Below are 21,130 nucleotides of genomic sequence, written 5' to 3' on the forward strand. Positions count from 1 at the left end.
CTCGCAGGAGGAAAATGCTTATTGCTAGTGAGCATTTAACAGCCCAAAATGTTACAAGGGACTTTTAAAATTGGAAACTACTGGCAGAGGTAGGAGATGCCTTCTGCATGTCCTCTACACAGGTCATGATGATGCATCCTGTAGAGATGAAGCAATAAAAATTCTGTATTGTCTAAAAAGTAGCTGGCAAAACTAAGGCAGCACATGGCAAACAGCAAATAAATAAGGTCTCACCTAAACACACCACAGAAAAAGAAAACGCTGAGCCAAATATATGCATGCTCCTAAGCCAGCACTACAACAGCAGTTAACGAGAAGAGAAACTAGATGCCTGATTTTAATAGATACTGACATAATAGGTGTAACAGAAATGTGATGCCTGATTTTAATAGGTACTGACATAATAGGTGTAACAGAAATTTGATGGGAGAAAGATAATTAGTAGGACAATAACATCTTGGTACTGATGACACTGAAACACAAAGCAGATGTCAGGTACTAAAGCTGAATCAGAATAACAGGATAATGTCATTAATGAGCAGCACAATCTCTGTGGATGGATTCTATGCCCAGATAAAGAGTACAGAATTATATTAGTGATCATCCATTGGGACGGCTTACAGTAGCAGGGTTAAACAGAGAAAGTATAAGGACAGAAAACAAAACTTTAGGAGCAGAATTCAAAACCCCACGCTTAGCCTGTGAAAATGTCATGCTCAGTATGATGGAGAGAATAAAATTTGGACAAACTTTATGAGCATGGAGAAATTAGTTGTTGGGAAACTTCTAACTCTTATTCCTGAGTGGCGTGGTGAACTTGGTTCAAAACATTAGCAAGAGATACCTTGTATCTGTGACTAACAGAGAGAGACATTCTTCAGCATCCTTGCAGAAGCAACAGAAGTTTAAAAACCCGCAAAACTTGTGAAGAAGGGAATGCTAAAAAACCAAGAGAGGATTAAAAGAAATTAAAAGGTTCATATAAAAGGACAAGTGGAGTTGAAAACTGTAAAGATACTAGATATACTACAGGCATCTTAACTATCCACAAATCTTCCTCGGTCACTGAGTGACTGAGAGAAAATGGGAGATAATATTCAGTGTTGATAAACGCAAAGTGGTGAACAGGAAGAGTAATCCTACCTTTACATATATAGCGATGGGTTCTGAATTAGCTTTTTCCCCTCAGGATAGAGTTCTTGGAGCAATGACAGACACTTCTATGAAAACATTAATTCACTGCTCTGTAGAGATTAAGAAAAGATGAAAAGAAATATTAGGATCATTGTAGGAAAAAAAGAACAAAACAAAAAAGTCACCATGCCACCACATGCATTCCTGATGTACCCACCTGCAGCACTCTGTGTGCACCTCTCATCCCTCCCCTGCCGGCCCCAGCTCAGAAAAGTTATGATGAAATTTAAAGATATAGAGAGAAGAGTTTGACAGTTATGGTCAAAGATTGGGGATACTTTTTTGTATGAGAAGCACAACACAGAACAGATTTCAGGCTGGAAAAGAGACAAATGAAACTTGTAACAGCCAAGGTAAAAAATCAAACCTTTTTTGTGAGCTGGGTAGCTGTTCCTGAAAGGAAAATAAGAGGATAGTTTTTCTAAAAGGACCAGAGACCTGCATCAGTGAAAAGAAATATAACTGGGTCTTCCACAAGAATTATACACCTTCCAAGACTGCGCTGTAGTCCAAGTCTACTATCTTCTTGAATATTTCCTATTCTGCTTGCATTTTCCTTGCTATATCTGCAATAGGGTATACACATACCCACACAGACAAGTACCTGGGCACTTGTATTACGAGAGTTATGATTAAGTATACAGGAAAAAAAAATGTGTTAGTAACATTTTATCTGTGGTTTCTTGCACATCTGTTAAGAATCATTAAAGTTATTTTTAAAAGCTAATTAGATATACAAAGACGAAACCATGCTCAATAGCAGAATTCAAGCTAAATTCCTAAAAGGAAGCAACAGTCTTGCTTCTCATGCTGTTGATGCCAAAGGCATGGAGAACATTGTTTCTGTGGGCGGTGCTGGTCACAAGGTCTGAACATAATTAATTTCTAAGCCCAGTGCTGAGGGTGGAAGTACAGGACCACAGCCCTACACTGTAGGTCTTCAAAGGGAAGCATTTAACCCAAATATATTGATTAAGGCATATGGGATAGTCTTGAATTAGTCTTTTCCACTATATTACTCTACTCACTACACCAGGAAAAAGAAAATATAGGCACAAAGATATTCCACAGTCTGCTCAGTATCCTACACAGGATTAAATTCAGAACCGAGCTCAGTGTCAGAACCATAAAAAGTCAAAGAAAACACAACATCATGTAGAAAAGAATCATTTTATGATTCACAGCTCCACCTCATCTTTCAAAATAAATAAACTAATGAAGAACTAAAGCTAAACGAAACCAAACCAGCTGGCATTTCTCCTCTCACCTAAGCAGTTTCAGGTATTTATCATCTGGTCCCTCATGTTTTGAAAACTGCAGTCTCTTTATCTATCTATCTGTCTTATTTGTTTTACAGTAACAGATAGTTTTAGGTATCTCTGATGGCTTTTAGGATTATGAAGCTTACTCTGCTTTGGTGAAATGTCTCTCATAGCTCTGTGGTCTACTTCTCCCAGGTTTTTTACACTGCAGCACAAGAGGAGCAGGCAGATGGTCTGATATTATGAGACTGCATTAACCAACAGACGGGCTGACTGCTCAGAGCTGAGTCCCTACGCCAGCCACAACAGCATGCTCAATGTTTATTCCTTTCACCGTTTCTTATTGATCACTCCAATATTTCTGGCTTTTAATTCCCAGTATTGGAGCAGCAGAGCAGCAAATGACTGAAATCATCAGAAGAAAAAGTGTGAGATTTACATGGCCCTTTCGAGATTACTTTAATGCTTTTCCCCAAAAAAGATGCACATTTCTCAATGTGGACCCATTTGTTTATTGTTTTCCTCCCTTTCTCTTCTCTCTTGCACTGAGCTTGAAAAGAAGAGATTAAAGTGAGATTCAAGTGTCGGTTCCAACATAGCAGGTAAGTATGGAAGAGCAGAGCAATGACAGCCAGAGTTAAAAAACATAGGGACAGCAATACAGACCAGGAGGAACAGAGCAGACAGGTCCAAAAATGCAGAGGAAATGCCTTTCTACTTAGGTAAACAGAACATCTTAAAAATTATTAGTGCAAAACCAGATACCCATTAGGTCTACAAAACCAGCACCTACTACATGTTTTGCAGCTGCCAAGTGTGCTCTCAGCATCACACTGCTAGCTCTGGAATTGAGCATTAAAGAAATAACAGAATTTTCCCTGATGTGGCAGACATCTGTATGGGTGCCAAAGGCTATGGATGGTCAGTATCTTTCTGAGAATTAGATCTCGATAAGGAACAAGGAAGTGCAAGAGGACCATTAGGGTCACTCCTTCCACAGCAGTCTCTGCTCCCTCTCGCTTCCTTTCCCAGGAAGGGTGACAACAAGGGCCTGCCCCAATTTTTCAGTTACTAAGTTCTCCGTCCCTCAGTACCTTACAGAGAGGACTTTCATAATCGAAAAATAAACCAAGAAGAAGGACTCATTCCCAGGTGCTCTCTCTCCCATCTCCAGTGCAAGTGTTAAATTCATAAAGCAGGACATACAGACCCAAGGCTCTCAAAGGCAAGTGAGCAGAAGTTGCTGGTAATATGAGCAAGGGTAACAACTCCCCCATCTCCCCTGCTGCCTATGCTGCATGTAACATAGTTAACATGACTCAGCAGTCTCCTTCAGGAATAACAATATTTTCCCAGAAGAGATTGTTTTCAAGCAAACAAGCTCATGTTTATGGATTAAAAAGGCTTTGAACTCTAACAGCAGTTGCTTTATTGGCCACCTCTTCAGTGTTGCCTTGAGAACATGCACTAATACTGGATCTTTGACAGTAATTTTCATGACCTGACCAGCCTGAAGAAGCAGCCAGGAGGGGATTTCAATATGATTATTTCATCTGGAGACAGAGCCTCACAAGCTGGCTTCAGGAGCTGTTGGCATAGTGAGCTGGCACCAAAAATCAACTTTTCCGATTTGCCAACAAGTATGCATATAACTCCATGGCTGCATGTGAATGTAAGAGGTATAGATGTGTATTTAAACTCTCTAGAACTGGTTTGTCAGCTGTATTAATTTCAAAAGCTCAACAGTAATTTAAATTATGGAGCTTTGTAGCTCCAGAAACAGCAGCAACTGCTTCTTTATCATCCCTCACATAATCCTGTTTAGATGGTATCCAAGTTCTTGCTATTTCAGCCCAAATTGCTAACGAGTCTGAGAATGGCTTTAATAATGCAACACAAGAACTAAGAATCGCCCTTGCATGTTATGGGGAAAGAGCACAGAAGAGCGTGTCAGTAACTTCTTGACATTCGTGAGGTCAGTTTAACGAGAGCTCTCTCTCAGAAAAGTTGGAGTCAGCAACTGTTGCCTTGTTGTGACATGAAATCACAGTGTATTTGAACAAAGAATACTTGATGCTTTGATATGTATTTTCGCTCCAGGTACTGTGAATGGTCCCTTAATGTTTCTTACTCCAAAGGAAAAAGTCCAGATGCGTACCAACAGAATAACTTATGACAACAACAGCAGTTACCCCAGTTTCATATTTATACTTCTTAACGTGGATGCCAAACAGTCAAAATCAGCTCAAAACTCTTGGAAGTCATTAACCACACTATTTGTTGGATTCCTTAATCAGGAATCCGCTAAAATGTGGTCTGATGCCTTGAGTTTTAAGCAGAATTTCTATGGCTTTTTTCGGAATTCCTATTTCAAAGGAAACTCAGCATTGGGGATTCCTGACTTAGAGAGCTTCTTGGTAAGAGGTAATAGCGTGTTGACTTACAGTGTCTTCCCTGGTGATCAGGGCTGACCTGAAATAAATTCACATTTTGTGGAGAACTTTTGAGCCCTGAGACTCATTGCAGGCTGAGGTAAAGCTTCCTTACCTCAGTGTCAAAAACATATCAGTTTGTTTCATTCATTCAGAACTGAAACATCCTTTTGTTACCACGTTGTCTCTGGCAGATGTACTTAACATGATCACCAGCTTTGCAGAAATGCATTCAGTATCTATGAATCTTCTTTTAAAATGTTGATGCTGCCCTCCACTGTCTGACAGAAATGCAAGGGACTGATCTTGTCAGATGGTTTATAATGTACTTGAGTTCCTAAAATTTCAGCAATCATGTGGGTAACAGTTATCTTTTCACTCACAATGAAGAGTATGTTCACTTGGGATTGCTGGAAAATTAATTTCCTTGGCATATAACAATGCTGATGCAGTGGCTAAGTCTATAGGGAAGTGGCACAGATGCTTTTCACCATGAACTCCACAGAGAAAACGATTTCTCAGTATCTTGTTAAGGAAATAAGAATAGCTCAGAGACACAAAGAAGTTCAGTAGTGTCCTGACTAATTTATTGATCTTCTTACAAAATCAGAATCTCTGGACAATGACAGAAGCACAGATGAAAAACATGTGCTTTCAGCAGGACAATGTTTTCATTTTAGGCAAAGTCGGTGATCATAGAGTGCAGTCTGCCTTGAGATGAGGGTGATATCATTCCTTCTGAGGTAGGAGTCCTATAATGTAAGTTGACGTCTGTGAAATTCTTCGGTGAGGCCCAGCTTTGCCACCTCAAGTTCCAGGTCAGCAGCTCAGCCCAGGTCCTGGACTTCCAGCGCCTTTTCTTCACAAGGATATTGTCCTGAAGGTGGTGACCCCTCTACCTCGAGGAACAGCTTCACAGTCTGTGGTATCCAGCTTCAGAACAATCCCATCTGTGACCCACAGCACATTCTCTGCACAAGTAACAGTGAGATTGATGAACAGGCAAGTTAAAAATCATAAAAGGGACGAAGACCAAAAGATGAGAGAAAGCCAGTGATTTATAAGAATACAGACCCTCAGATACAAGACATCCGGGTGGAAGTCTCCAAATGAACCAAGTTGTGACTCCTCTGGAGCAAAGATTTTTCACAAAAGCGAAGTTAGGCCAGACAAACTCCTTGAGCAGAGGACACAGGCTGGTGGGAAATAAGACAGACGGAAAAGGTGACAGCAGAGAAGACAGAGAAAGAAAAAAATCCTCTGGAGAATTTCTTCCCTGTCACCTGGCATGACTGAGGTCTGCTCAAGAGAAGGAGCTCTCTACTTTGCAGGCAGGAGGCTGTAAGAGATTCTAAGTGGAAGTAAGTGATGCCAAGTGACTGCCTCATGAATCTCATGTTGAGAGAAGAGCTGTGGGAGATCACTTCACCATCAGCACAGAACAGAAAGACACTGCCTCCTGAATTAATAACCTGAATCAACTGTTCTGCTTCTGGCAGCCACAGGAAGATGCAAAATCCAGATATAGCTTGCACTTTCTGGAAGTTATTATTTCAGATTAAATTAAAAATCAAAGCAGGTAGGACAGTACATACTCAGAACCATGCAAGCACTCCATGTGTGACTTACTTTCCTTACATTAAACGCATTTTAAAAAGTCACAGAGCAGATACTCAGTATACACTATGAAATAAGACATGAGAGTTAGACATAGAGTTCCTTTCCAGATATAATCAGGGCCCCTTAAAAAAATGGTTTAGGGCGGAAGGGGCCTCTGGAAACTCGAGTCCAAGCCCCTGCTGAAAGTATGTCCATCAGATCCAGCTGCTCAGGGCCAAATTTTGTCTTGTCCTACCCCTGTTCAACTCTAAAAGTGTGTCTCTGTTATCTGTATCCTTCCATGAGGCAGCTGTAGACAACAAGACCTTCACCTTCTCTTCTACAGTATGAGAAGGTGAAGTTCTCTCTGTCTTAACTTGTATGTCACTCTGAATGTGCACAAAACTGACTCTAGTGGTATCCCCTTACTTGCCTTCTGGACGTTAACCTGGAACTTTCCTTGTAGACATGTGCTTCAGCTTCCTGTAATTTTGCAAGCACGCTACCCTTGTGTCTACAGCATCCAGCTTCAAGCACTGTTTCATAGATGGGCGATAGATAAAACTTGTATACAGCTGATGTACATCAACTGAACCCCCCAGTAATTAACCAAACCCCCAGATCCCTTTCTGCAAGGTTACACTTCAGCCTCATGTTCCCCAATCTATACATCCATCAAGGATTACACTGTCCCAGGAGCAGAAGCCAACATTTCTCCTTCTTAAATTTCATATGGTTGCTGATTTCCCAGCATTCAAATCTACCAAGATCTCTCTCTAAAGCCTCTCTACTCTTGAGGGACTAAATGTCTCCTCCTAATTAAGTATCACCAGCAAACCGTCTTGGCATGCACCCAACTCCTGTGACCAGGTCATTGATAAAAACATTGAAGAGAACTGACCTTAAAATTGAGCCATGAGAAACACCACTAGTGACTGGCCACCAGCCTGATGTTACCCCTTGACTACAACTCTGAGCCCGACCCTTCAGCCAGTTGTTCACCCAAGGAAGTAGAGGACAGAGCCACACCACAGTCTTGAGCTGCAATCACTACTACAGCATTGCTCTTGTACGTAGATATCAGCAGTGAGTATCCTCAAGAATTGAAACAGAGCAGTAAATATCTGGGTAGATATGTTGTATATTACTCTTTCAAGTTTGGGCTGAAATATTTATGAATTGGAACTCATTAATTAGGGCTCTCTGCTGCCTCAGTTTATAGGGCAGGTTTACATAATCTAATTCTTTCCAACTCAAACCATTTCATCATTCTCTTGTCATAGAAACTTCTGTTTGTGATAAAATGAGGTAAAATCCTTTCTTAATCCTGCTGAAGAGAACACCACCCTTGCTGTTTCTCACTCATAGTTCTTTTTGGAAAAGTGTGCCAGTTGCCCTGATACCAAATTGACTAATAGGAGTGAGGTAAACAGCTGTACGCTGTTGATGCAATACTACACATACAGACACTGTGAGAAATTAAGAGGTTTATTTATTACTATCTCTGTAGTACTGTTTAAAACCTCAAAAGGTCAGATATGGTGGCAACAACAAATAGTACATATTAATTTGATGCAATTATAGAGATGAGTTCCCAGACAAAATGAGAGCTGGGATCAATCTGGTCACTAAGAGGACACTCCAATATTTGACAGAAGTGGGACTGCATATCTGGTTTGATAAGCTCCACCACAGGCATTATCACACATGTTCTTACAGTGAAGAGAGAATGTATTAATATAAGTGAAGCCTGTAGCAGTCTCTATGGTTACAGCTAACATTTTCTAATATAAGCCATTGTCTTCAGATGCTTAACTTTCCATGTTTCAACTGCTTAGGCTGAAATTTTCCATCACTGCTCATTGTTTCCAGGTGAATTCTCTAGCAATCAGGTTAGCAAATGTAGAGAAGAATTTCTAGCAGATTCTCATGCTGAAACAGTGATTGGAAATTTGGCAGGGACTTGATGTTATAATCTGTTCCCATCCTCTCAAATTTATTCCATGGTTTGGTGACTTTAAAAGACTCAGCACATCCTGCTAGAGGTTTTGTGCTCAAATTTCCAAATGTGACATCTACAGGGAATGAATCAGTCTCAGCCAACCACTACCAAATGCTGCCAGACTCACTTACCTGTGCAAAACTTCAAAGTCCTGCAGAATGTGCAGTACAAACAGGGCATGGCAACTCTGCCCTTCCTCTGAGGGATTGTACCTAAGGGCTGAGAAAACAGAAAGCAGTCCAAATTTTGTATCTGCAGCTCTTCAGCTGAGTTATAAATAACTGGCTCCACCCCACCTGTATTCTGGCTGTCTTTCTATTACTCCCAACAGCAGAGATCTGTGCAGTGGATCCAAACACCCCAAGTCAGAACAGCCATTCTGCAGGACACCAGTTTCTGTGAAACAGTTTCTAATAACATGCCCCAATGCTATGCTATAATAAGTATCTTAAAACTTGGACTGAAAACATTTTCTTTGAACAGTGTCATGAAAAAAGAGGTATCCAAGCCTGTTCATCTCCCACCAGCCCATATCCTGTAAGGTATTACATGCCACCCCCATCGTTAAATTCTGCTCATCTAAACCATGACACAGGGAGGGAAAATAAATTTAGTCCTATGCTTTGGGTCAGAGGAGCCAAGAGGTTCTAGATATACCCAAAGAAGTTCATTAGCCAAACTGGGATCTTAAGCAACAGCTTACTGTTTCTGCAGTATCTTTACCACCCTGCCGCAGTTCACATCTTCATTCACCACTTTTTCTATTTTTCAGGGTTTGTGTGGTGGTTTGCTAAATTTAAACTTTGAATACACAATTACTCCAAGATATTCCTGATTTCCTAATCAATTTTTACAAACTTTAACCTCTTGAAAGTGTTTACCAACTAAATGACCAGTTGCTGCTCTTGTGCATTACAGGTGTCCTGTGGTTATCAGTAGTATCCGAGGTGTTATACATCATGCTGTTAGTCGTCGGATTCAGCCTTATGTGCCTCGAGCTCTTTCATTCAAGCAGTGTGATAGATGGGCTCAAGTTAAATGCCTTTGCTGCTGTCTTCACTGTGCTTTCAGGTATGAACCTTCCCTTTTCTTTCTGCCTGAGGAGCCACTATGACAGAGAACTCTAGAACTTAGAAAGAATAAAACCCAGGGGCTGCAAGAATCTCTCATCCTCATTTAGCTACGGCATTTTTCAATATAATAATTTGTTACTCTGCAACAAGGACTGCATGATAAATGTGCCTCTTGTCACCAAAAATACATTTTCCTGATTTCACAACAGCAATGCAGTAATTAGCCTTCCCCCAGCCTGCACAGCCATTATCATGGCCAAAGCCTGAGCTTCCCTTTTTAGCATCATCACACTGATTATCCGATAGGAAATGAAAAAACATATAGTGTTGAAAATTCTTTTTTCCATGTCAATCCTGAAAGTAGGTGAAGATTTAATGCTTCAAACCAAAGAAAGAAGCCAATCTTGTTCATTAGGAAAATAGAGAATGAAGAGTTGTAGTAATCACACATAGGAACAAGCCCAATAGTAATGTGGGGATGTATACATCTCTCGGAACAACTGTTTCAGCCTATTTTCATGCTTGGTCTGTACTTGGAACCCTTCATCATATGAACTTGAGAAATTTACTTCTCTGAAAGAAGTTATCAAACATAACCACGTAACTAAGTGCCCCTTCACGTCTCTGCTGGCAAAAAACTCCACCTCCCCAGATTTATACAGGCAACCAGCCACAGCTGGCTTTTGTGAGCACTTCTGCATGGACTTCTCTGGAAGAAAGAATTTCTGCAATAAAAGTGCATTTTATTCTGCTGTATTTCAAGCTGAAAGAGATTATAACTGGCAGAGTACATTCTGTAAAGGAGTTTGTATCTTCAGGGGTACCTTCAAATTGTGAAATACTGGTAGTGGTATAAAATTTAGATCTGATGTAGAGCTGAGAGAACAAAAAAAAAATTCTGGTAAAAGCTGCCAAAGCATATTTTTCATCTTTGGATATAATTTGGATCTTTAAAAAAGTTGGTTTCATTTTCAAAATCAAACTATGTGGAATTCTTCAGCATTCGAGCAATTGTTTCCATGCTGTTCTCTTTCTCTTTACCGTTAATCACAGTTTTAAAGTTTTGTAAGAATTATGAAATTTTCTTTCCTACACATTTTTCTATTTTTATTTTTATCCTTCCCTTTTTAAAAGTACATTGTCATGATGTTCCAAATACAAACTTCAAAATTCTACAGAGAAAAAGGTTAGAAAAAGAAGCAAAAAACCCCAAAACTCTAAAAGAATGCTAGCTCTTCTTTTCAGGGACAGAGATACCAGAGGAAAGAAAAAGAGCATTTTTATTTAAACTTAGCATATTTATAATGACATAGCTTAATAGAAATTAGGTAACGAAGAGGACTTTGCCTTGGAGCAACAGACCTCTTCCAAAATTCATGCTAGAATTTCCTCCTAAAAGTGCAATGGGATCTTCATATCCTCATAGCTCAATATCTAAAGGTGAGGAAAAACTATCCTTCCAGTGTGGCCACCTATTGTTGTTTCTTAACCTCTTATGAGTCATTAATAAAACCCCAAAACATCATAATTTTGGTATCCCTCTTAACCTTATACAAATTGAAAACCTTACATATGTCTCTCATGTAATATTGATAACAAAGCCTTTTAATTAATGTGATATATTGCATGAATAATATTTTTGGTAAAGAAAATGCTTTTAAAAATAATGCCTTTTTTAGAAAAAAAATGCTTTAAAAAAAAAAAATGCTTTAAAATATCTTCTCTTTTCCAAATTTAGTTCCTTAAACTCTCCCATTACTGACACCTAGAAACAGCTCTGTTCTGCAAGGCAAATGATCTCAAGCCAGCAATAAACAGTCAGTGTTTCTGCACTCTCATCCACTCCCGTCACTCCAGCACACCATATTATCAAGACCTGTTGCCCTGGACCTGGTGGGTGGGCATACAGGCGTTTTGTCCTCTTTGTCCAGCCTCAAGCAGCCACTTGGAGGAAAAGATGATCTTGTAAATACAGCATTTGTTGATTTGTTACAGGCAGTTCATTTTATCCAAAATGTGACCATTAAAAAAGTACTATAGGATATCCCCATGGTGAACTTGGCAAAGCCAATCTAAAATAGACCAAACCAATGGGTGGCATCAGGAACAAACCAAACCAAAAGTGCATGAAGCAGCACAATTAAAGACTTGTATTGTTTTGCTATAGCTTATACATGGCATAATGCCACTGACAGCACAGCCAGGTACACGTCTGCCCCCAACCCTCCCCACCTGAGGCAGAAAAAGCAATGAATGCCATGTTTTCACTGTAGTCCCTGTGCTACATATAGCAGGACCTGCTGATGACCTCCACTCGGCTGTATCAGTGGACCATCATCTTGGCCTCCTACACAGCAGAAGGTTTGAACATTGCTGAAACCCCATTAAGGTTTTGCATAGACAGAACAGATCAGCTTTTCCCTGTGTAAAACTTCCCGATGGGTCTGAGTGACTATGGCATATCTCAGGGCAGTCTGTAATATTTTATTAAGGTTGAAAAATAACTGACAGTAGTTATAGGAACAGCAAACCCCAAACTTTAAGATCAATGCAATAACTGTAGCTGGAGAAAAATCCACTGAAAAGTACAGCAAGCTCCCAGTGAACTCTAGAAATTAAATATAGCCAGAAACAACCAAGGTGTGCACCAGTTTGCTGTGCTCCCATTAGGCCGCCCACCCTGCTGAAATATTTCTTCTCTTGTGAATTGCTCTTTCCACCTCCTAACTTTGCAGTGTGTCACACCAACATGAAGCAGCAAATCACCACAGCTTCTTGTAATAAAATATCTTAATTCAGCCTATGCAGTTGTCTGTATCAAATATGATGTTCATCTTGCTGAAGGTCCTGCTTAACATACCTATGACACAAACATGACAGCCCTCATCTTCCCTCCCCCAGAACTGCCCTGAATCATCAACACATCTGGTGAGGCAAATGAAATGCTTTAGACCCTGAAAGTAAGGGGGGAAAAAAGAGCCAAAATTTGGGTATGGGGAGGGAAAACCAGGATCGTCCACATGGAGGAAGGGCAACTGTGGAAAAAAGTAGATGGTCAGAGACAACAGTAAATGGCAACTTGAGTTAAGGTGCAAAGTGAAACGTATGGGACTGCGTTGTACCCCACCATGGCAGAACATCAGTATTTCTAAGTGCCCTGAACTGCCGTTATACCACAAGGGAGTTTTTGACATCTGTAAGTCCAAGGTCTATCTGAGATATGATGACCCTGCCCTACTCTAGCTAACTGCCTGAACCCATGCTTTTTGTGAGCTCAACTGAGCATCATTCTGCACTATCAAGGTACTAAAGCACACACACTCCAAATTATCATAGTTAGAAAAATTCTCCAGCATCAGAGCTGCTTCTGGCCACCACTTCCTGAAAAGTGGGCTTTGATTTTCCTCAAAGAGATGTCTAAATGTAACGTCCAGGCATTTTTTTCTGCTTAAGCTGAAGAACCATGCTGGCCAGCTAAGTGGCAAACTCAGGCTACCCTGTGATTTAACTACAACCCTATTCTTTAGCATCATGGTGAGTAGAGTGTCTAATCTTCACCCAGCTATAGTTATCTCAGCAAAATACAAAAGCAAGCATCATCAATGTTGTACCATCAAAACTATTCCTAGCGTGTCCTCTTACCACACATCATCAGGAACACTGAGTTCACTGAACTTCCCTGTGTAACTTCGAAGTGTTTTATAAGCGTTCAAGTTTATAAATCTTGGCAACTGTTCAGATAAAATATCATCGTTTGGCATTAACACATTCAATCTTGCATTGCCTACAGAAGCCTGTCTCGTTATTCTCTTACCTGAGGCCTGTCTGCAATGGGCTAAGTGAGATAACTTGTGGGTGGCATACCCCTGTTTTGCAGCAGCAAGGTTGGTGGTGATGCTAATTGTGCAACATTTTCTTCAACGATTTTCTTTCTTTAACTCTTCTCTTATTGAGAATTCAGTACGATGTAAAATAATGAGCTTTCAGTCACACCTTTCCTCTGCCCATGCAACTCCCTCCTCCACAGTAGAATAGGAGGTATGAAAGTACAACAAAGACTCTTCTGGAGCTTTCAAAGCACTTCCAGCAGTAGCTATCTCAAGAATTATAAAAAACATTAGCACAGAAATTCCTAATATCATCTCTGCTTCTCAGGTCTCTTGGGGATGGTGGCACACATGATGTATACTCAAGTTTTCCAAGTGACAGTCAGCCTTGGACCAGAGGACTGGCGACCCCATTCATGGGACTATGGATGGTCCTTCTGGTAAGTGTCACCACCAGTTAATATCTTTCCATTTCCAACAGTCTGTTGGGAGATTGTACGTATCACCTCAAATTTTCAGAAACATTCATATGCATTCCCAGCTGCCAAAATGCTAAGAGCAAAAAACCACCATGGCCGTGCAATTGCTGAGGTGTAGAGGACAGTTATCAGTGACTGTGCAGCAGCAGCTGTGCATATCAGCAGGTACATAGCATTTGTAAATAAACAGCACCCACAATTACCAGCACAGATTGAGCACTCTCATTAAAGTTCAATTTAGGTACATAATTACCATGGCATTTCAGAGACTTTTAGCTTTTTTTTTTTTTCTGTTTTTGTTTTTAATTAATGTGTCAATTGAACCTTAGAATGCAACTTTTAACACAACCGCAGAGGAAGGCATAGTGCTCCTGGCACCATGCTACTTCCCTGTGGATCATGGGGAGAAGGCTTAGGAAAATGGACATGAGATTTTAGAGACTGAGTTTTTAAATTTTTTTTATCTTTCCCATTTATCTTATAAGAAACACATAAAACTAATCTGGCCAAGATATGTCAACTGTGTTATATTGCTTGCAAGTTTGTAAGAAGCTTAACGAGCACCGGAGGCTGTGGAGAACAGAAATACCTGCAAACAACATTCACATCCCTCTAGAGGCATGAGCCTCTTTGGATGGCTAGGCAAAATACTTTCTTTTTTTCATTTCTAAATATAACATTTTATTTTTGTTCCATCTCAAAGCAAAGACAACAACTTTTGCTCATGCCAGTAAAAAAGTACAAATACTTCTTATGCACAGCACTGCAGGGAATTATCAGCCTTTCCTTCTCCCCTCACTATGCTGTGCTTCACGGGAGGAGTTACTAACATTTTAGTAACATGTTACAGAATATAAATCACATTATATTTAATATACAGCTTATTTTGTGTCTCAATAATGAGTATTTACTGCATATGAAGATGAACTTGTAAATATACTGCATTCATATATTTATAATATTATATAAACATTTATAACAATTATGCCATAATGATTGTATAATTATTACTATATTTAAATAATAAGGCACATTCTCTATTAATTTGTCATCAGTAATCTATTTTATAATTTACTGCAATACTCAACATTCAGAATGTTGTTAAATGGCCAGCATGATAAAGCACTCATTAGATTATTCTCCTTCATCTCGTGCAAGACAAGAAACCCCTTGCCTCATGGGTCCTGTAGGGCATTAAGAGCCCTCCTTGGGCCCTCTCATCCTACCCATACTCCAAGCAAGCTGTTCAGAGCCCAGCATCCCATCCTGCGAGGGATGGCAGCTCACAGCACTGTCTGCTCTCCTAACCACAGTTTTATCCCAGAGCTGACGTGGCATCCCCCGCCTGCAGCTCTGCCCACCCAGCCATAGCCACAGCAGGCTTCCATTTAGGGTCTGACCCTGGGTTAGGCCTTACTATGGAGGACACTGGAGATTCCATAAGCAGGGAAATATGTGGGAGCAACCTCAGCTCTTCCCATACTCCTGAAGTGGGACGTCAGCTTCACTCCGTGCAGTGACTGTTGGTTCACCCTAGATAAAGCTGAGCTCCACTCAAGCTACTGCTGTCACAAAGCAGCTTCTCAGATTTGGAAATCTGTCTTCCTCCCCTAATACCTCCCAAGGCAACCTACTTGCCTATGCAGGACGCTGGGCAAGGTGCAAACCTCAGCTCAGTCACATCTCCCCTGGGATAGGCATGAACAGCAGCAGTATTTTCAGCCTGCAACGGTGCTCAGCACCCTGAGGAAGGCCATGGGGTTCCTCAAGCCATGCCAGTGACTGGTAGCAGACCTGGCAAAGGAAGGTCTGAAAGTCAAATGCAGCAAAAACATTAGTTTCCTTCCAGCTAACACTGAACCACCACTCTGAATAGAGAAAGCTAGAACCTCCCCTGGCATCACCCAGACTTGAACATCTTTAAGAAGGGTTAAAACAAATGCCCACCAAATTTGGTGGAGTTTGGAAGCTCTGCATGTGCAGGAGTTTCCTTGTGCTCCGTCTGGGTTCAGGTGGTGGCCTGAAGCATGAGCTTTAAATACTCCTGAACCAGCAGTGCAAACATCAGCATTATTCACCACCTTCTCTAAAAAGTACCGCTGCAGCATGCCACCAGACAACCCATCACAGCATAGAGAATTGTAACACCACTGAAAAGTGGGCCCAAGGGAGCATTCTCCACATGGCCAAGAGCCAAAGGGCATGAGTGGAAATCTAGACTACCATTTGTTTCCTAATTTCTGATGAGAAAATTTTTTTTTTTCTGTGACTCCATTTCCTCTCTATCGAACAGGAATGATAAAATTCCCTCTCCCCAAAATGAAGAAGGGCTGCTTGTGATCGCTCAGATGTCCCAGGGTTGAAAATGCACCTGTTATATTACTGCATTCCCAAGCCATTGGCAAAACCTGGAGGTTGGTCTGTGCTCTGGCACAAGCCAGGAGTGAGCCAGAGGATTCTCCAGACAGGGAGTTTCAGTGGCTCTGAGGAGCTGCAGATGTTCACACTCAGCCTTCCTAGAAAGAAAACAAATACACAAACCTGAGATGTTTGAGCCACAGAGGAACTTGAGAGCACAGCCCTGAGCTCAGCTACCAGAGGCACAATAGGTACAGCCCCATCACAACTGGGACACAGCTGGTATTGCTGTTAAACAGGTCTTCGCCTAAGGTCAGATGTAACTCTTACAGGTAGGAGAACCACTCTTGACACTTAAAAATAAATAACATTTAACCAAGGTCCAGAAAAACTCAAAAATATCAATGGTAACTGTCTCATTATTATGATTTACCAAATGCCAGACCTTAGGTCACACTGAGGGTCTTCTTTCTGTATTTCCTTCTCCAAACCTTTCAGCATTTCTGAGTCAATGATTAGACATTATCAGAGACTTTCAAGAGAATTTTTTCTCTGTATGTCATTCCCCAGGCACCAACCAGGCACAGTGAAGCATGTGGTTTCAGCTGGCTTCTTCCTTGATATTGTTTAGGAGCCCAGCTGGAAACATTTGGAGCTGTTGGAGCTTTTCCACACACTCTGTGTAGGAGGAAGACACTTGCCAGGCTTCCCTGTGCCTGGACACTCACATATAGCACCAGTTTTCTTTCCACATCTCCACCCAACCGTGGAAAACCTAAGGGAATTTTGTCGCTCCAGTGTTCCTTCTCATTTGATTGCATCTGGCAAACAGGTTCCAAAATGACTAGGAAAGGGCTGCCTCCACACACGTCATTGCCATGGGAGTCCCTAGAGGACTTGTTATGCACTGAATTTTGAAATCATTGAAATGTGCCATTTCTGTTTACTTGAACCATTTTTTCCCCCAGATTTTTCAGTTCATGAATATGTGTTCTTTTTCAAGTTTTGTCTAATTTGAAATAAGAAACTGTTTCCTTGTCTGCAGAACCTGTGCAGAATGGGAAAACAGCTCATGCTGAGGGCTCTGTTGATAATGTGTATTTATAAGATAATGCTACTGTGGCTATATGCTTTCTGTTCTGCATAATTTATATCAACGTTCAATTTGGTCATAAAAAAAGGTGAAAGCAAGGAGCAGGTAAAGTGTGTAGCTGACACAGATGATTAAGTTAATCCAAGTTAGTTAGGAAGCCACTGCAAACTATATGTGGCTGGAGGTGATGGGCTGAATGTAAAGTCAGGGCGAGCCTGAAGGCAGATAAATTCTGCAGATAAAAGGAGGAATTCAGTGCCTTTTCTGTAGCCCCATTTCATGCTCAAATAGTATATAAACTTCTTGGGGCCATGAGTTCCCCCCCAGCTACATCTGAACTTGAGATAAGTGAGGTAAAGGCTGGAGGAGAGATGTGCAGGGAGGGCAGAAGGCACCCAGGGGAAACCCAGTCCACAAGTAGGGAGCAGAGCAGCTCCCAGCTGAACTCTCCTTGCCAGGAAACCCAGAACAACACGTGCTGCTGTTCCAGCCTGGCACTGGGGCAGTCACTTTTTCTCCTCCACTTTCCTTCTCCCTCTGTTTTCCTGTGCTCCTGGTTGGTACTTGCAGGAATCCTGCCACTGGCTGAACAAGATTGCACACTTGGAGCACTGCTCTCAGATTGTATCTCTGGATAAGATGGAAGTTCTGTCTTCTATTATGGTCAGGCTTTCAGAGACCAGATATAGGCCAGGAATGCTAGAAATGTCCATGAGCCAGGAAAGAAGGAAATACAGTAGCCTGATGAAGGCATAAAAAATGGAATAGAAACCATCCCTGCAGTAGTGTTGTGCAGAGTCAGTCTCTCATGGATACTGAAGAACTTGTACTAGTCCAAAAAATGTGCTCTCTGGGGCATTACTCCTTCCAGGAGTTCATTACTGGTTTATAGATTTCAGCATTTGTCTGTGAGGCTCTGAAACATTTCAAAGGGAAATCAAGAGGCATTGGACTCTTCTGTCAGAGTGCACCAAGTGCTCATGTTAGCACTCTGCCACACAGTTCTCCATGGGACGAAAGTTGTACCCAGTCCCTAGCCCAGCATCCTGCCTGCATGCCTGAGCACCTGCCACAGGTCCTTTGAGGTAAGATGAGAAGAACAGGTTTGTCACCAGTGACTTACCTGCCTAGTAGCATCCTGTGTATGTGTGTCTCTTGGCATCAGAAATATACCATGAGCTGCTATCTTAACCCAGCTCTGTTTGCTGGTTTCTCTCTTCACAGTCTGGCATGGGGCTCTTTCACCTGCTGCATGGCGGCCTCCGTTACTACCTTGAACTCTTACACTAAGACTGTCATTGAGTTCAGACACAAGCGCAAAATCTTTGAGCAGGGCTTTCGAGAAGAGCAGAACTTCCTAGACCAGGAAGCCATCAAGTACTTCAGAGAAAGGTCAGTGCAGTCAGTTGCTCAATCAGTGGAGGTTTTCATGGACTCCGCCAGTCTCAGAAAATCCAAGCTCTCACCCATTTCAGCACATGTGGGTGAAGCCTCTGAGATACTTGGATAAGATGTGTGTTAAAGACAAACACAAAAGATCCTCCTTGATTTGTTTTTTCTTAAAATTTGTGATGTCCCAGTTCCTGCCTTTTCATACATACTCATTAAAACACAAGACTGACAAGGTCTTACAGTATGCATCTGATTCATAGGAATTCATAAGAAACTATGCTGCCAATGCAAGCTGATATTCCCTCTCTGGAAAGGTAAAATTGTGGGGATATAACAACATGAGCATGTTACAGCTAACCTTTCATAACACGTGTAATAGGAACCTCTCAATAATCCAAACACCTGCCAAAACATTTTCCAGCCACCACTAGGCCACTGTGGTGTTGCCGTTTTCCATAGTCACACGCCTAAAACCCATCCCAGTCTTCCACACAACCCATCCTCCTGACCTCCTCCACACAAATATACTCCATACTTTATATCCACACAGTGCCACCCACACTGCTACCAGGGTCTTAAATGGACTCTAAGTCCTGTCTAAGCCCCAAAGGTCCAGAGACACTCCTTTACTCTGCCTGTCACAGCACATTGCCCACCCACCACACTGCTGGCCCCATGCACTCTTAGTTCGCCCATGTGGCTGCACTGAGATACGTGCTGCCTTCATTCTTTCATGAGAAGGTTAAGGCTTTGCTTAAAATTGCAGAATGTGAACAACACACAAATATTGACCCCACGCAGCCAGGAAGGTGTGATGGACTCCGTAGGGGTACCTTCAAAGAATGAGGAGCTGATAGGTACAGAGAATACTCATCAAAAGCCTATTGTTGGAAGTAATGTAAAGATATTTTCAGAACAGAAAACATAAAGAGGATTCATTCCTGTTCTTATGACCAATTTTGGCAGTTTTTCAGTGGTGGAAGGGAATGGTTGGGAAGCACTAAGGAGACAGAAGATTTGAAATGATCAGACATTTCAGTAGCGAAGTGAGGAGCTCTCCTGAGCAGGAAGAACTAGAGAACTTCCATGCTTATATACTTTGCTTTGGTTACCCAACCTTAACTAATAGACTCTGTTGTTGCAGTTATTCCTCTGCCAACTTCAAAGTTTTCACTCTACCTTTCAGGCAATCTGGAAGGATGAGAGAAATTATTCAAACAACCACAGATTTCCTAATTTTGCATTTAGAGATGACAGTGAATTTTAAAAAATTCTATATGTGAGAAAAAAACCCAAACAGTGAAGAGGAAGTGGTCAGCAAGAGAAATCAACATTCAGTGAGGGAAAACAGACGACCAGATTACTAAAGTGAGAATTGCAGATGAGAGACAGGCAGAACTGTAAGCAACAATATGTTGAGTTATACTGGGAAATGCTAAGGAAACTTGATAAAGTACTGGAACAATAAATAGCAAAAACATTAATGGCAGAGAGGACAGTAATCCTCTTTATCTCACTCAGGTATTGCCTGGTTTGATTTTTATTCTTCTTGCACTCACCATATTACACATGCCCCATTTTTATACACATATAAATCAGTACCACATAACACACAATCCAATCCATGTTGGACTGGTCATCTGAGAGACCTTCACCCCAACACACTAGATTAACAGGTGAAGGGCTCCAAAGAACGACAACAGGCAGAATGCAGCATCAAGGCTTTTTCAGGTCTCTTGGAAGGAAGGTTTGAACTTACCTATGCAGGTAGCAGAGTATTTAACACATATATGCCCAAGGCAAGTGACAAGTCCCACCTTGGCCAGTACAAACCAATGGGGTTTTAACCCTTATTTTATATGTATTATTCAAAACAAGCTCCATACTAGGCAATGTGCATTCAGAACAGCCTGTTCCTTGTGACTGCTCTTTATACTGGTCAGAGCCACCTTGACCAGTATACAGGACAGTGCTTTGTCTCTACCACTTGCTTTATGACCGGACTGCATATTTTGTTCTGTCCTTCCAGCTTCCCTCTTCATTTTGAATGTGTGTGAACAGTTTACTTGTTGGCCACATCCTCCAAGCCCCTCCACACGCACTTGGCAAACACAGCTCAAGCATGTGGTGTTCCCAAACTTCATGATTATGACTTTCTTTTTTTATATCAGATTATTTTAATTGTTGTATCTGAATACATAATAAGAAGCCCAGAGTCAGTGTTACCATGGGATCATTCCAGAGATTTAAAGCTGTGCAGCATTACATCCTTCCTTTTTTTTTTTTTTCTTTTATTTAGTGTATTCATGATTGGCTTCACTGCTGTGACCTGGGGATACTCCGAGACTGGGGGGGTCCAGGGATCACCAATTAGCAACATAGTGTTGTTACATGCTGTGGGTGCCAGCAGTCCCAGCAA

General features: G+C 41.3%; 1 protein-coding gene across 6 annotated transcripts in view; it reads left to right on the forward strand.

Moving 5' to 3' along the window:
- Positions 1-21,130, forward strand: part of GSG1L (GSG1 like) — a 97,508-nt gene that overhangs the window by 22,082 nt on the left and 54,296 nt on the right. For all 6 annotated transcript variants that reach the window (XR_003990907.1, XR_003990906.1, XM_030482408.1 and 3 more), the window contains exons 3-5: positions 9,408-9,560; positions 13,718-13,829; positions 18,544-18,711. Coding sequence is in view for 4 of the 6 variants with exons in the window: in XM_030482408.1 (XP_030338268.1) it covers positions 9,408-9,560; positions 13,718-13,829; positions 18,544-18,711 (433 nt within the window). In the remaining 2 variants the exon portion in view is untranslated. The remainder of the gene's footprint in view (positions 1-9,407; positions 9,561-13,717; positions 13,830-18,543; positions 18,712-21,130) is intronic.

Source organism: Strigops habroptila, chromosome 4 (assembly GCF_004027225.2).
Source record: "Strigops habroptila isolate Jane chromosome 4, bStrHab1.2.pri, whole genome shotgun sequence".
NCBI lineage: Eukaryota > Metazoa > Chordata > Aves > Psittaciformes > Psittacidae > Strigops > Strigops habroptila.